This window comes from Engystomops pustulosus, chromosome 7, assembly GCF_040894005.1.
Source record: "Engystomops pustulosus chromosome 7, aEngPut4.maternal, whole genome shotgun sequence".
Classification (NCBI taxonomy): Eukaryota; Metazoa; Chordata; class Amphibia; order Anura; family Leptodactylidae; genus Engystomops; species Engystomops pustulosus.
In genome coordinates, this window is record NC_092417.1 from 130,370,304 (window position 1) to 130,387,546 (window position 17,243).

General features: G+C 41.4%; 1 protein-coding gene across 5 annotated transcripts in view; it reads right to left on the reverse strand.

Moving 5' to 3' along the window:
* The window catches only part of RIPOR1 (RHO family interacting cell polarization regulator 1), a 234,848-nt gene that overhangs the window by 83,056 nt on the left and 134,549 nt on the right, over positions 1-17,243 (reverse strand). For all 5 annotated transcript variants that reach the window (XM_072117796.1, XM_072117793.1, XM_072117795.1 and 2 more), the window contains 2 exons: positions 14,877-14,900; positions 12,646-12,699 (listed from right to left, as the gene is read on the reverse strand). In XM_072117796.1, the coding sequence (XP_071973897.1) occupies positions 12,646-12,699; positions 14,877-14,900 (78 nt within the window). The remainder of the gene's footprint in view (positions 1-12,645; positions 12,700-14,876; positions 14,901-17,243) is intronic.

Below are 17,243 nucleotides of genomic sequence, written 5' to 3' on the forward strand. Positions count from 1 at the left end.
TTACAGCTGACACCAAGTGTATTCGAATGCCGGTCCAGCTCCAATTTCGAGCTGGCTATATCGGAATATATCTGATATATCTGACACAAAGCTTTAAGGGGTTAAAGCGAAGCTATCAGCAGGAATGTAATTTTTAGCTGGTTTCAGGTTCCAATTGCCTAAGATATACGTTCATTTTAAAAATCCTTTTGTCAAGTACCCTGAACATTTCAGTAGTTTATAAGTTTGTTTCACATTACCTGGCTCTTTGCCAGTAGCCTGTGTCAGATCCCTTCAGAGGGGGCAGCTGCAGCCTCTTTGTGCCTGTGTCAGTATCCTTTCTTCTAAACGTATACAGGTCCCTCAACCCTCCCCACTTCCTGTCATGTGCATTGAGCAAGCTGGGTAGAGAGAGGGACCATGTGAAGTAGAGGAAGAACGCATAAGGAGACAAAGGCACACATGGAGGGACTCGGGTCGTAACATAAGTGGGAGAGCTGCTTGGGGGACAAAATAAAAGGGGAAGCTGCTGGGAGGCAAAAAGGGTGGGAGCTGCTGGAGGGCACAATAAGAGGCAGCTGTAATAGGAGTGGAGCAAATACAACGTGACAGGGAGGTGGGGCAACACAATGTGTGAGGGAGATGGAGAGCACCAAGTGGGAAAATTATACTGTTTAGGGATTGAGTAATGGACAGAGCAAAATAACTGACGCGCTTTAGAATGCTGACAAAGGCATTTTTTTAAATCCGTATAGCATCGGAACATGTGACCAGCTAAAAATTACATTTCTGGTGACACTAGAACAAAGAAAAACAAGCGCTCCCTGCTGCAATAAATTTTGGGATATCCCAAGTGCGTCTTTATAGATAAGGTATCACGCTCACCTTTAGTAGTTGTGCATGCAGGCACAACACTGTTGTAGAACACATCGGGTGCTGCCTAGTCCACACCAGAGACGTATGCCACGGGCGACAAGAGCATCAATTGTCCGCAAGGCAGGAGTACACTACCTTCCTCGCAGGTCCAAGAAAAATGACTATTTCCAGGGCGCACACCGATCCAAGATTTTGGTAAAACAGATACGATTTTATTCAATCCAATAAAACCGGTTTAAAATACAGACAACGCGTTTTGCGTCCTCTCCATCGGACGCTTCATCAGGTTCACATTACTGATAGAGTGGAATATATGTCCCCTTAGAGGAAGTGATGTCACAGCCAGTACACAAATTAACATAGAGCATTAATCAGTCTAAAAAGCCTGTTGGGGCATAATAAAATCTATATTCAACAACATCAACTATTCTTAAGAAGCCCAAAAATTACATTTTTAAAAAAAAAATGTATACAATAAGAACTCACTGGATCGCTGTGGTGGAACGCAAACAATTTTGTTTGGAACGCAAGGGACCGGAAGTGGTCATACTGAGTGGGTCACGTGATCGGATCACGTGACTGGGGAAATGGTCACATGATCGGAGGATGGTAAACACCCTACGGAGGAGCGATGGCAGGATCGTGGATGGTGAGTATATAAATCCAGGGAAAAAAGGTTAAGGTGCCAAGGGGATTAACCGGTTCGCGACCGCCCGCCGTGTATTCACGGCGGCGGGCGCGTCGGGCTGCATGGAGAGGGCTCACGGGCTGAGCCCTCTCCATAGCCGGTAAGTCTTTGCTGCATATTGCAGCAAAGGCTTACCGGTAACATCCGCGATCGGTGCTAGCACCGATCGCGGGTGTTTACACAGCGTGGGCTGCCGGCAAAGCTGCCGGCAGCCTCAAACAGATAGCGGCGCATGGGCGCCGCCATCTTACCTGGGATCGCCGCTCCCCGTGACGTCATCGGGGGGCGGCGATCCGTCTCCATGGTAGCCTCGGGTCTTCCGAAGACCCGAGGCTATTTCGTTTTAACCCCTTCATTACAATGTGCTGATAGCACATTGTAATGAATGAGGAAGAAAATCCCCACATACTGCCATACTGTAGTATGGCAGTATATGATAGGATCGAACAGACAACCTAGGGTTAAAGTACCCTAGGGAGTCTGAAAATTAGTATAAATAAAAATAAAAAAAAGTTAAAAAAAAAAAGAATTATAATAAAAAACCTAAAATTTCAAATCACCCCCCTTTCCCTAGAACTGACATAAATATAAGCAAACAGTAAAAAGCATAAACACATCAGGTATCGACGCGTCCGAAAATGCCCTATCAAAATATGATAACGGTTTTTCAATGCGTTTAACCCCGTAACAGAAAATAGCGCCCAAAGTCGAAAATGGCACTTTTTTGCCATTTTGAAAAATCTAAAAAAATCTATAAAAAGTGATCAAAAGGTTGTACAGTCCTAAAAATGATATCATTGAACATATTATCAAATTTTGCAAAAAATGACACCACCCACAGCTCCGTACACCACAGTATAAAAAAGTTATTAACGCCAGAAGTTGGCAAAATCAAAAAAATTATTTTTGTACAGGAGGTTTTAATTTTTGTAAATGTATGAAAACATTATAAAACCTATACAAATTTGGTATCCCCTTAATCGTACCGACCCAAAGAATAAAGTAGACATGTCATTTGGGGCGCTCAGTGAAAGACGTAATATCTAAGCCCACAAGAAAATGGCGCAAATGCGTTTTTTCACCATTTTCATTGCATTTGGAATTTTTTTCCCGCTTCCGAGTACATGGCATGGAATATTTAATACCATCATTATGAAGTGCAATTTGTTACGCAGAAAACAAGCCGTCACACAGCTCTTTACGTGTAAAAATAAAAAAGTTATAGATTTTTGAAGGTGGGGAGTGAAAAATGGACATGAAAAAACAGGAAAGGGCCCGGTCCTTAACCGGTTAAATAAGTTTCAGATACTTCATTGAGTCCGTTTGGACTCAATATTTGCATTTTATAGATCCAGTAAATTTCTCTACGCCAGAGGGTCTGATATCTGTTGTTATATGGTCAATTGGCATAATGGTAAACAGTCTCATCTTTTTGATGTTTAAAAAGAAAGTGTTTAGAGAGCCCATGTTTAAGGAACCCTTTCCTGATATTGAGCCTATGGCCGGTGACCCTATCATGCAATTCCTGAGTTGTCCTCCCTATATATTGCAAACCACAAGGACACTCAATTAAATAGATGACATAGCTGGACTTGCATGTCATGGATGTTTTAACTGGAAACACTTGAGATGTAACGTTCAATTTAAAATGCGTGCTTTCATCTTTGATAGTTAAACAACATAAGCATAGTTTATGGGAGCATATTCTAACCATAGGACTACTATCAATGCTGGTACTCGTTTGTTCCCCACTTGTTGTTTTATGTTTTATTAAGCTGGGTGCTAAGATGTTTTTTAAAGAAGATGCACGTCTGCAAGTGACCTTTGGTTTGGCAGGCAGTACTTTACTTAGAACCTGATCTTTTTTGCAGAATGTACCAATGTTTGTTGAGTATATTAGTTATTTCTCTAAATTTGTCATTGTAACGGGTGACAAAGTTCAAAGAATGATCTACCATCAGGATGGGACTTTGTTTAGTTTGTGGTGGATGTTTAGTGGTCAGACAGTCTTGTTGGGTGAGAGAGACTGTTTTTTGATAAGCCTGTTTGAGAATCCACCTGGGATATCCCTTTTCTAAAAAAACGCTCTTTTAGAATAATGGATTGTTGCTTAAGTGCAAGAGGGTCAGTACAATTTTTTCTGACCCTCTTGTATTGGCTGTACGGTATATTATTTTTCCATTTTCTATAATGTAAACTATCATAGTTTAAATAACTGTTAGTGTCTACCTTCTTAAAGAAGGTTGACGTGTAAATAGAATGATTTCTGATGTATAGGGTCAGATCAAGAAATGTGATGGAATCTGTTTGATGCTCGGCAGAAAAATATTCCCCATTCGTTTTCACAGAGATATTTGGAAAAGGCAATAGTGTCATTTGCTGATCCCTTCCAGATTAAGATCAAATCATCGATATATCGTCGGTAAAAATGAATACATACTTAGTTTCGAAAGCCCCCATAAATAAATTTGCATAGGCAGGGGCTAATTTTGTGCCCACAGCTGTTCCACATTTTTGGTGAAACACAGAGGTGTTATATGCGAAAAAGTTGTTCTCTAAGACTAGAGTGAGTAGTTGAAGGAGAAAAGACCTAAAATTAGCTGTAAGGGATGTGTCTGCGTTGAGATACGATTCTACACATTTAATTCCGATTTTATGTTTTATGTTACAATAGAGTGCTGTAACATCTTACGTGAGGAAGGAAAATACAGCCGGTAGTTCTAGACTGTGTAATTCGCTGATAAGCTGGTTGGAATCTTTTAGGTAACTGGGGAGTTTTACAACGTATGGTTGGAGGTGTAGATCCACATAATGGGAAATGTTACTAGTTGCTGATCCCATACTAGCAATAATCGGACGTCAGGGTGGGGTTTCGCAATTCTTGTGGATCTTAGGGAGAAAGTAAAAGTGTGACATTGAAGGAAAAGGGATAAAAAGAAATTTATGCTCATCTTTCGTAATAATATTTGATGAAACTGCAACATCTAGTATAGTTTTAATCTTTTTTAGAGGGGTGATAGTGTCAACAAAGATCTCAACGTAATAATTAGAATCAGATAGGATGTGTCTAGATTCTTGTTCGTAATAAGTGTGGGTTAAAATGGCCAGTCCTCCACCTTTATCGGCGGGGCGAAACACAATGGGGCAAATTTATCAAGTGTCTGAAAGTTAGAATACTTCTAGTTGGCCATGGCAACCAATCACAGCTCAGCTATCATTTTACCAGTGCTAATGAATATTTTAACCCCTTAGCGCTCTGCGCCGTAGCTGTACTGCGCTGAGTCCCGCGAATAGCGTTCAGCGCAGTACAGTTACTGCGCAGAGACGATGCCGGTTCAGCGCTGCATAGCAGCCGAAGCGGCATCGTTAGCCGCGGGATTTCAACGGTAATCTACCGTTGACATCCCCGGCTAACACCCGCGGTCGGAGTGGGCTCCGATCGCGGGTGTTTAACCCGTTAAATGCCGCGGTCAACGCGACCGCGGCATTTAACATGCCTTCTGGGGGTCTTTACCCCACGATCGGTCCCCCCGCACCGTTTTCGGGGGGGCCGATCGCTGTTTTGGTACCTCTGGGGTCCGATCGGGACCCCAGAGAAGCCTGGAGGGATTACCTTTAAGATGGCGTCTGTGACGTCACCTTAAAGGCAAAGTGTCAGCCTATGCATCTGCATAGGCTGGCACTGCTAATACCCTGCAATACATTAGTATTGCAGAGTATTATCAAGAACAAGCAATCAGATGATTGCTTGTTCATATCCCATGGTGGATCATGTAAAAAAAAAAAAAAAATGTTTTTCAATAAAAAATTACTTTATAAATCACTAAAAATGCCCATAAGCCCCAAAACATATAAAGAGACATATAACGCTCTAAATCATAACACAAACCCCACATATATAGTATCACCGCGTCCGTAACAATCCATAGAATAAAACTAAATAACTATTGAACCCATATGATGAATGCCGTAAAAAAAAAACTATGATTTTTACCTATTATATCCCACTAAAAATGCAATAAAAAGTGATCAACAAAACATATGTACTCCAGAATGATACCTTTGCAAAGAAGAACATGTCCCGCAAAAAACAAGCCACCAACCAGCTCTGTAGTCAAAAACGTAACAATGTTATGCCACTTGGAAGACGGCGATGCAAAAATGATAGATTTTTCCCCACATTAGGGTTTTATTTGGCAAATTTAGTAAAACATAAGAAAAAATATTCATGTCTGGTATCCCCGTAATCGTATCGACCCATAGAATAAAGATAACAGGATTATTAGGCTATACGGTGAACACGGAAAAAAAAAAAGTAAAAAATCCAGTACAGAATTGATGCTTTTCTACTCATGACCTCAAAAAAAAGTTCCAAAATTTTCAACAATAGGGGATACCAACCCCAAAATGGTAACACTGGAAAAAGCATCTCGTCCCGCAAAAAAAATGCCGTCACATGGCCCAAATAACGGAAAAGCGAAAATTTTATAGCCTTCAAAAGGGGGTAACGAGAAAACTAAAATCCTGGCAACTGCAGGGTGTTCCTTCCCTTCTGCGCCTCGCTGTGCCCCCATAACACAAGTAATGTCCACGTGTGGGTGGTCGCTGCACTCAGCAGAAATTGTAGAACAAATTTTATGGTGAGTTTTCTCTTTTTATCTTTTGGAAATGTGTAAATTTTAGAGCTAAATGAACGTATAACCGACAAAATTTGACCATTCTAAATTTCACCTCCATTTTGATTCAATTACTATGAAGATCTCAAGGGGTTAACAATCTTTGTAAATGCTGTTTCTGATAGTTTGAGGGGTGCAGATTTGAAAATGGGTTGGTTATATAGGGGTTTTTTGTTGCTAAATATCTAAAATATGATTTCAAACAGTATTTATCCCCAAAATAGTCAATTCTGAAAATACGGAAAATCGCTATTCGATTTGTAGGCCGCATGACGTCAAAATAAATTATCCAAACATTTCAAAAATTATGAAAATGTAAAGTAGACAAATGGGAAATGTTATTCTGCAAGTTATTTAGGTGGTAAATCGATCTGCCTGAAAACGCGGTGATTTTGAATTTCGAAAATGGCAAATTTTTCTAAAAATTCATCATTTTTTTTCTTTTTTTTGTAAATAAACGCAAAACTTATCAGCCAAAATTTACCACTAAAATGAAGTACAACATGTGGAGAAAAAAAATCTCAGAAAAGCTTTGATAAGTAAAAGTGTTCAAAAGTTATAACCATATAAAGAGACGCAAGTCAGAATCTAAAAAATGGGACTGAGCCTTAAGCTGTAAAATGGCTGCGTCCTTAAGGGGTTAAAGGGGAGCTGTGATTGGTTGTCATGGGCAACTGGAAATATTCTGAATTTCAGACACTTGATAAATCTGCCCCAATATCCTTGTTAGCTGCAAGTTTTTTAAGGGCCAACGTTTCCCCCTTTTTTTTTTTAATTTTGTGCCGTCACGGACGGATCATCTGTTATATTCTTGTTGTTCGTAAGGGATTTAAAATCATCTTGTACCATATCCTGAAAAACTTTAATAAAATATCCCTGATTATGTAGAGGGTAGAATTTAGATTTATTTTTTATAGTGAAGGTGGGGGTGGGAGTAACCTCAGGTGGTCTGGGATCACAGATAGAGGTATCTGGTGATCCAGATAGGGGATCGTTGGTTGGGAACTCTTGCTGTTCATCTGCTAATTTGTTTTGTTTATCAGACAAAGTAAAATGACGTTTAATAGTCAGCTTTATAATAAATGTGTTAATGTCAAGAAATAGTTCAAAATCATTAGGGGCCTGATTAGGGCAAAATGATAGCCCTTTTGATAAAAGAGATATGTCATCAGGAGTCAAAGTAAGAGCTGTTAGATTAACCCGTTCACGACCCGTGACGTAATAGCACGCCACGGGTCGGCCGCGGGTGCATGGAGAGGGCTCACGCGCTGAGCCCTCTCCATAGCCGGTAAGTCTTTGCTGCATATTGCAGCAAAGGCTTACCGGTAACACCCGCGATCGGTGCCAGCACAAAGCAAAGCTGCCGGCGGCTTCAAAAGGATTGCGCCGCATGGGCGCCGCCATCTTTTCGAGGATCGCCGCTCCCCGACGACGTCACGAAGACGTATGAGTAGTAAAATCCCCATATACTGCCATACTGTAGTATGGCAGTATATGATAGGATCGATCAGACAACCTAGGGTTAAAGTACCCTAGGGAGTCTGAAAAATACTAAAAATAAAAAAAAGTTAAAAAAAAAAATTATAATAAAAAAACCCTAAAAACTCAAATCACCCCCCTTTCCCTAGAACTGATATAAATATAAATAAACAGTAAAAATCATAAACACATTAGGTATCGCCGCATCCGAAAATGCCCGATCTATCAAAATATGAAACCGGTTTTTCACTGCGTTTAATCCCGTAACGGAAAATCGCGCCCAAATTAAAAAATTCTATAAAAAGTGATCACGAGGTCGAACAGTCCTAAAATTGATAACATTGTAAGCGTCATCAAAATCCGCAAAAAACGACACCACCCACAGCTCAGTACACCAAAGTATAAAAAAGTTATTAGCGCCAGAAGATGGCAAAATCCCAAAAAAAATTTTTGTACAGGAGGTTTTAATTTTTTTAAATGTATGAAAACATTATAAAACCTATATAAATTTGGTATCCCCGTAATCGCACAGACCCAAAGAATAAAGTAGACATGTCATTTGGGGCGCACAGTGAAATCCGTAAGATCCAAGCCCACAAGAAGACGGCACAAATGCGTTTTTTTACCAATTTGACTGCATTTGGAATTTTTTTCCTGCTTCCTAGTACACGGCATGGAATATTCAATACCATCTCTATGAAGTGCAATTTGTTACGCAGAAAATAAGCCGTCACACAGCTCTGTACATAGAAAAATAAAAAAGTTATGGATTTTTGATCATGGGGAGTAAAAAATGAAAATGAAAAAACAAAAAAAGGGACAGGTCCTGAAAGGGTTAAAGATCTTTACTGTGCTCCTCGATGGAAGAGGTTGTTTGTTTTTTACTTTATTTCGTCCTCCTCTTGATCCCAGTTGGTTTTTTTTCCCGTTTCTTTTGCTGGTGGAGGGGCTGAAAAAAAGATTCTATATTCCTGGCACTCACAAGAATGAGTGCTAATATTCGACAAATCCTCCTGTCGAATATTAGCACTCATTCTTGTGAACACCACCCTGCCCCTGCAGACCATAGCCCTCCTAGTGCCTCACTTTTAGCTCCCACCGGTAGTGATACTCAAAATACTATCCATGTATTACCCTCGAAATCTTCAAAGAATATAGAATTAAGATTTGATCTTAATCTGGAAGGGATCAGCAAATGACGCTATTGCCTTTTCCAAATATCTCTGTGAAAACGAATGGGGAATATTTTTCTGCCGAGCATCAAACAGATTCCATCACATTTCTTGATCTGACCCTATACATCAGAAATCATTCTATTTACACGTCAACCTTCTTTAAGAAGGTAGACACTAACAGTTATTTAAACTATGATAGTTTACATTATAGAAAATGGAAAAATAATATACCGTACAGCCAATACAAGAGGGTCAGAAAAAATTGTACTGACCCTCTTGCATTTAAGCAACAATCCATTATTCTAAAAGAGTGTTTTTTAGAAAAGGGATATCCCAGGTGGATTCTCAAACAGGCTTATCAAAAAACAGTCTCTCTCACCCAACAAGACTTTGAACTTTGTCACCCGTTACAATGACAAATTTAGAGAAATAACTAATATACTCAACAAACATTGGTACATTCTGCAAAAAAGATCAGGTTCTAAGTAAAGTACTGCCTGCCAAACCAAAGGTCACTTGCAGACGTGCATCTTCTTTAAAAAACATCTTAGCACCCAGCTTAATAAAACATAAAACAACAAGTGGGGAACAAACGAGTACCAGCATTGATAGTAGTCCTATGGTTAGAATATGCTCCCATAAACTATGCTTATGTTGTTTAACTATCAAAGATGAAAGCACGCATTTTAAATTGAACGTTACATCTCAAGTGTTTCCAGTTAAAACATCCATGACATGCAAGTCCAGCTATGTCATCTATTTAATTGAGTGTCCTTGTGGTTTGCAATATATAGGGAGGACAACTCAGGAATTGCATGATAGGGTCACCGGCCATAGGCTCAATATCAGGAAAGGGTTCCTTAAACATGGGCTCTCTAAACACTTTCTTTTTAAACATCAAAAAGATGAGACTGTTTACCATTATGCCAATTGACCATATAACAACAGATATCAGACCCTCTGGCGTAGAGAAATTTACTGGATCTATAAAATGCAAATATTGAGTCCAAACGGACTCAATGAAGTATCTGAAACTTATTTAATCCCCTTGGCACATTAACCTTTTTTCCCTGGATTTATATACTCACCATCCACGATCCTGCTATCGCTCCTCCGTAGGGTGTTTACCATCCTCCGATCATGTGACCATTTCCCCATTCACGTGAACTGCTCGGTATGACCACTTCCGGTCCCTTGCAATCCAAACAAAATTGTTTGCATTCCACCACATCGATCCAGTTTTTTTTTTAAATATATAATTTTTGGGCTTCTTAAGAATAGTTGATATTGTTGAATATAGATTTTATTATGCCCCAACAGGCTTTTTAGACTAGACAGTTTAATGCATTATGTTAATTTGTGTACTGGCTGTGACATCACTTCCTCTAAGGGCACATATATTCCACTCTATCAGTAATGTGAATTTAGACCTGATGAAGCGTCCGATGGAGAGGACGCGAAACGCGTTGGATTGAATAAAATCGTATCTGTTTTACCAAAATCTTGGATCGGTGTGCGCCCTGGAAATAGTCATTTTTCTTGGACCTGCGAGGAAGGTAGTGTACTACTGCCTTGTGGACAATTGATTTCTGGTGAAAGGTTTGCTTTGAAAGGATTGTCCGAGACTTTCCCTCAAAAAAAATAAAGGTGGACGGGAGTGGGCTGCTTAACAAAAGAAACATGTACTTGACTCCCGCCGCCCTCTGGGTGCTGTCACTCCGGTCCGTGTGCCATGTAAACAAACATGGCCACAGAAGCAGCACTGCATTAAGCTTCTGTCCAGAACTGACACCCATGAGTCCCGAATATACAATGCTGTGAATAGGAAAGGGTGGGCATCGGGAGGCAAGTACATGTTAATTTTTTTAAGTAGCCTCTCCCGGCCACCTTTGTTTTTTTTTGCAAAGTCTCGTACAACCCCTTTAATATTCTTCCTCATAAACATCCAGAGACGGATTATAGGCGGGACTCCCGGGGCGCACGCCCCAGGGCCCCCACTATCCTGCTCCCTGGGTGGGCCCCCACCAAATGGCAATTGAACTGAAGTAAAGATAATGGGCATTGGATTTGCAGCGCCAGCGGCAGACCGGGACGCTGGCGCTCCAGGACACTGAGCTGTGTCTCTCTCTGGAACTGGGAGCGATGCGCTGCGGCTGTGCTGCAGCGCATCGCTCTCAGCCATGCAGGGAGACACTACAGCTATTTGCAGAGCGGTGGGCTTCCTCCCCCTTCCGTCTGCCTACCAGTCCCTGGTAGGAGACGATAAGCTGTCTGTCTCCACCTTGAGCGATATGCTGCAACAATGCAACACATCGCTCCCAGCTAGAAACGATCAGCTCCCTTCTTCAGTGTTGTTTCAGCGTCACAGGGTCACGTGTATTTCATTCTCACGTGACCTGCTGTGAGCCTGGGAAATGCTGGCTTCTGTATACTGCCGGCTTATCTACTGTGAGAGGAGGCTTCCCTGCATGTCATGGCTCAGCGCTTCCCTTCACAACTAGGCTGAAAGGTATTTTTTGAGAGAAGCTATGTCCTGGGCTGGGGGTCTCTAGCTCTGGGGGGAGGGGGGGCATGTGTATGTACTGCTGGGAGTCAGGCGACTGTACGTAGATGTACTGCTGGGAGTCAGGCGACTGTACGTAGATGTATTGCTGGGAGTCAGGCGACTGTACATAGATGTATTGCTGGGAGTCAGGCGACTGTACATAGATGTATTGCTGGGGGGTCAGGCGACTGTACGTAGATGTATTGCTGGGGGGGTCAGGCGACTGTACATAGATGTATTGCTGGGGGGGGTCAGGCGACTGTACGTAGATGTATTGCTGGGGGGGGGGGGTCAGGCGACTGTACGTAGATGTATTGCTGGGGGGGTCAGGCGGCTGTACGTAGATGTATTGCTGCAAGCATAGTGGATAGTGAGCAGGATAATTTGTATCTTTGTTGCATTTGGTTGGGGCCTCCACCAGATTTTGAGCCCAGGGGCCCCCACCAACCTTAATCCGGCCCTGTAAACATCTATAGCCTCTATAGGGAGGGTAGGGTCAGAAATGTATTATAATATGAAATTTTCCAAGGACTGCGTAAAAGCGGCAGTAAATTACGCCTATATATTTTGAGTTATTGGATCAGAAGAAACTTATTGCATCTATGAAGCAAACTAAATTTAGTTTTTGATATGAGGAATGTATGTTGTGGAGGTGATCATGTACAAAAAGAACAAAAGTGTGTAAAAGCGTTATCCACATAATAAATTAAGTACCTCTTGTACTGTGTACAGTACTGCTGATGCCTTTCATCGGAAAGTGCACTTGGCACCTCTTGTTTACCTGGGAGATCATTGAATAAGTGTTTTGGGTATATTTTCCAGTGCATACATCTGCCTAAGAAGGAACAATATTTGAACTGCACTTTCCCTCTTCAGCTTTGAACAGTGATGTATCATCAATCTCAGTAAGTGCTTTTAAGCACTCCCCAATGTAGCAAAGGTGGGGTGTCCAGTCAGACACATCCATAGCTTTGAACTGTCTCAATGGAAGATCTAAGGACTGAGACGCAATGTGTGTGTCTAAGCAAATTTTCAGTAAGTTGCAATCTTAATGGCCAATTCATGTGAACTAGAGGGTGGATTATGCGATTAACAGGTGCATGATCGGATGAAATATTTCTACTTTATGTAAAACGCATAAAAGTTCTCTTAACAGGAAAGAATATTTATCACATAATTATAGTTCTTCAACACAACAATAATGCAATATATTAACCAATTACTAACCTTACTTGTGTGGAATTCTAGTTTACGGATAAACCTTTCTATTGACTTTACTTGCTGTAAAATAAAAAAAAAAAAGTGTGCACAAGATAAGACACATAATTATGTTTGCATGGACAACATACAGCCTTAAGTGGGTTTTCCCACCAAGCATGATAGGGCACAGGATAGGGCCTAACTCGTTGATCGGTAGGGGCCTCAGTGATGTCCATTCTGATCCCCCACTGATCAGCAAGCAAGTATCCTGTGGATAGGGCTTTACTTGCATGGTGGGAAAACATCTATAACTAAATGACAGCCCAGTAAAATGTAAAGAACACACTCCAAGTTACCCTGAGCATGTAATTAACACATTTGACATAGAAAAACTAATGCAATTTCCCCATTTGCACATGCAACACCCCTACCAATGCCTGGGGTGGGCAAGTGTTACGTAAATGCCCTTCTTCATGCCAGTTTCTACCTGGTGAGATTGATCACCTTACTAGGAGGTCTGTAACATTAGAAACATTGTAATTGCGGCCGCAATCCCTGACTCGTAGAGCAAGAGTTAATGGTATAGGCAATGTTATTAACCAATGAGATCCTTTTTATTTTTGTAATGCAAGATAGAAGCTGATTGCAGAGAGCTACCACCTGACCAGAGGAGTATAAAAACTCATGGGGGTGGGAGTACATGGTCATTCATAGCAGAGAGTCAGACAGCATGGTCTGAGGTCTTGGATCTTAGTCAGCAGAGAGAAGCAAGTCCAGTGTGCAGCTCCTGCAGAGCTGCCACCTAGACAAACTACAAGAAAGCAGAGGTGTCTCGGGCCACGGCCTGGCACCCTGGGCTAGTTAGGAGACTAAGGCCCAGGGCAGAGGTCAACCATCTGAACCTGCTGCTGAACCTGCCATTTGAAGTTGAATAAAGAAAAGCAAGTTGTTTTGCACAACGTGCCTCCGTGTGATCCCTGGATCAGACTGCTTCACTTTCATGGGCTCCCCAACCCTCATCCCCCAGGGATTCCCAAATACACCTTAGGGGTTTCCCCAGGGAGAAGCTTTCTTCATCAGCCTCTCCCTCCATATTTCTTGCACACACCACCTGCTGGAGACCTGCCAGGCTGTAGGCCTGTCCTCAGCTCCCCATACCAAGCACCGTGACCACAGCGTGCCCAAGGCTGCATAAGCCAGCCACTCCTGTATTCTGGGCCACGGCTGTCTACAACCACCGAGGAAAGGCTAGGCTCCAACGGGGGATGTTGCACAAATACAAAATAAATATATATGAGGTGCTGTTATCACACATATTACACGGCATGTCTAACTTGTAGTTGCACTATTGAAAAAGTTATCACTGATCCATCATAAAGGGTATTCTATAATTATCCTATACCACATCTTTGCCTTTACAGTATATAACACACAAATAAGTTTTAAAGTAACACACATTATTCAAGCATACACAGGTATCTCATACTGGCTGTACATTTGCTTGATCAAAGTTTTAATATTACAAACACTAGTGATACCTCACAAACTTTTTCCTAATCTTGAAATGTTACAGCCACAAACTTAAATGTATTTAACACATTTTGTATGCAACAGAGAAATACAACGCATAAAAGTATTGATAAAGTGTGATGGAAATTAGACATGCCATTACAAATCTGCATATGAATGCAGCACCTGTTCTGTGGTATCCCTAAAAAGAAAAACCTAGTTGGGGGTATTTATCATGACTTTGAAGGCACTAACTAGTTGCATAGATAGAGATTTGAAATAATCACAAATTGTCAACTTAACACTATCATTAGCGATTGTTTTACCCATTCCACCACCTCCCCACCAAGGGTGACACTATCGAGAGGGCAGTGGGCAAGCGCAGGGAGCTCCTGTCCCTGTGTCTCACTCACTGGCCAAGCTTACGAAACGCTGCGTAGCCATCCGCCAGATACATCAAAAGACTGAAACCTCTTGATGTATCCGGCTGAGGAGGTCTATCATACATCGGTGCTCATGCCGTGATAAATACGCCCAGTGTGTCAAATTTTTTTTAAGACATCTAACAATCATTACATAGACTAAATCTCTATGTAACTTCAGCTGTTTTGGGAAAAACAAAAAAAACATATGAAACGAGAAACAGATCATGTTACTAACTGAACAAAAATTAGATTTTTTTATAATATCAAAACCCTTTACAAGCACTCTTGATGTAGAACACAGACAGAACTTTAAAATGGTCTTACCTTGTCTAAGTCATACAAAAAACCCTAAAAGGAAAAAAAGATATTATTAGCCAACAAAAGCATAACCTTTCATAAAACAAAGAATATAATTCCCTGAGGGAATACATACATACATATACATTTTTCATCAGCAACATAATTGGGGATCCATGGCAAAACTAAATGCTGGGGGGAAAAACCCAAAACAAAACAAAAAAAAATGGGTTCAGTCCATTCTTAGTCTGCATTCATAGGAGTGTGTGTGTGTGTGTGTGTGTGTGTGTGTGTGTGTGTGTGTGTGTGTGTGTGTGTGTGTGTGTGTGTAAAAGATAGGACATTTCATTCCCTGTGTTATGGCGCCATTTGCCATGCATCGCAATGGAGAGGGGAGGGACCGCTGGGCATACGTTCTCATGAATGTAGCCTTCCACAGATCCTCGATACAACATTACTCTCTGTTGTATGACAAGCAATAGATCAAGCAAGGATATTAATGACGAAAAGTGATTACTTAACTTCATTCATAACCTTGCTAGATTCTCAATTTCAAAATACACTAATAACACTAATAATATACACTAATAACAAAAAAAAGTTTTGTAGTTGGTGACAAGTAGAATAAGTAGGTATTTGTTTGCAAGAAAAACTTAAAGTATGTGTGTGTATACATCACTCATATTGTTCCATATGAAGGTTTGTACTTGGTAATGTAATGTTATATTTGTTTATGCCCCCTTTGATCTGTAAAGCGCTACGGAATTTCATGGCGCTATATAAAGATTATTTTTATATTATGGTGGAAAGTATTTGGTCAATATCTAAAGTTAATCTCAATATTGTTGGCAAGGAGTTCAGTGGTTTTCTAGCAGTCTTCACAAGGTTGACACACACTGTTGCTGGTATGTTCACCAATTTCTCCATACAGATATCCTCTAGAGCAGTGATGTTTTGGGGCTCCAAAAGGTTTTCTATGGGGTTAAGATCTGGAGACTGGCTAGGGCACTGCAAGACCTTGAAATGCTTCTTACTCAGTTGTCCTGACAGTGGGCTTGGGATCATCGTTTTATCTCGTTTCATCTTCAATGCTCTTGTGGATTGAAAGAGGTTTGCAATACAATACATGGCCCCAATTCATTCTTTCATGTACACAATTCAGTCGTCCTGGTCCTTTTGCAGAGAAACAGCCCTGCATGCTTCACAGTAGGTCTGGTTTCTTTGGATGCAACACAACATTCACTCTCCTCCAAACACGACAAGTTGTGTTTCTACTAAACCGTTCCACTTGGGATAATGTCATATGAAACCAAATACTCATCCGGGAAACATTCAAAACCCTCTAGCAAACTTCAGACAGACCCGGATATGTACTAGCTTAAAAGGACCTGTCACCCCCAAAAAGACCCCAACCAAACATGCCCCCCATAATCCTCTCCCCAGCACCTCTCTATATAAATGTATTTTTATTTATGTTGGGAAAAGTGTTCCTAACCAAGTAAGAGGTCAGATCCACGCATCTCCTGCGCTGGCAGTCAGGTTTATTCATGAGGGGGGCGGCACTCCTCTATATTTTCTGACCGACACACCACCTTCACTCCTCCACCACGCCCCTCTGTTTCATGTCGCTGTCAGCGGGGACCTGTAAGAGAAGCCTCAAGCATTGCATATATATTTCGCAATCGCTGACGGCTCTCCGCGGTGCAGCCACGCCAGGCTTATTGACAGCGCCGACAGACACCGTCAATAAGCAATGTGCGGCCACATCAGTGTATAATAAATTCCTGAGGTCGTAGCGCATGTCTGTGGACTTGTCACAACACATACACTCTTACAGGTCCCCGCTGACAGCTCTCACACTCTTATAGGCCCTCATGAATAAATCCGACCGCCAGCGCAGGAGATACGTGGATCTGACCTTATTTGGTAAGAGCTCAGATCTTTTAGGAACAACTTTCCCTACATAAATTAAAATAAATTTAGCATATAAAGAAAGGGGCTGGGCAGAGGATTATGGGGCATTTTTGGTGGGGGTCTTTTTGGGAGTGAAAGGTCCTCTTTAAGCAAGGAGACACGTCTGTCACTGCAGGATCTGAGTTCTTGATGGTGTAGTGCGTTACTGATAGCAGCCTTTGATACGCTAGTTTCAGCTTTCTGCAGGCTATTCAATAAGCCCCCTGTGTGCCTCTGAGATTTTTTTTCCAACCATTCTTATGATCATTTTGACCTCACGGGGTGAGATCTTGATCGAAGCCCCTAATCAAGGGAGAGTATAAGTGGTCTTGTATATTTTCCATTTTCTAATTATTGTCCCACAGTTGATTTCTTCACACCAAGCTGCTTACCTATTGCAGATTCAATCTCCCCAAACTCACTATAGTAGAGTTTGGAGTG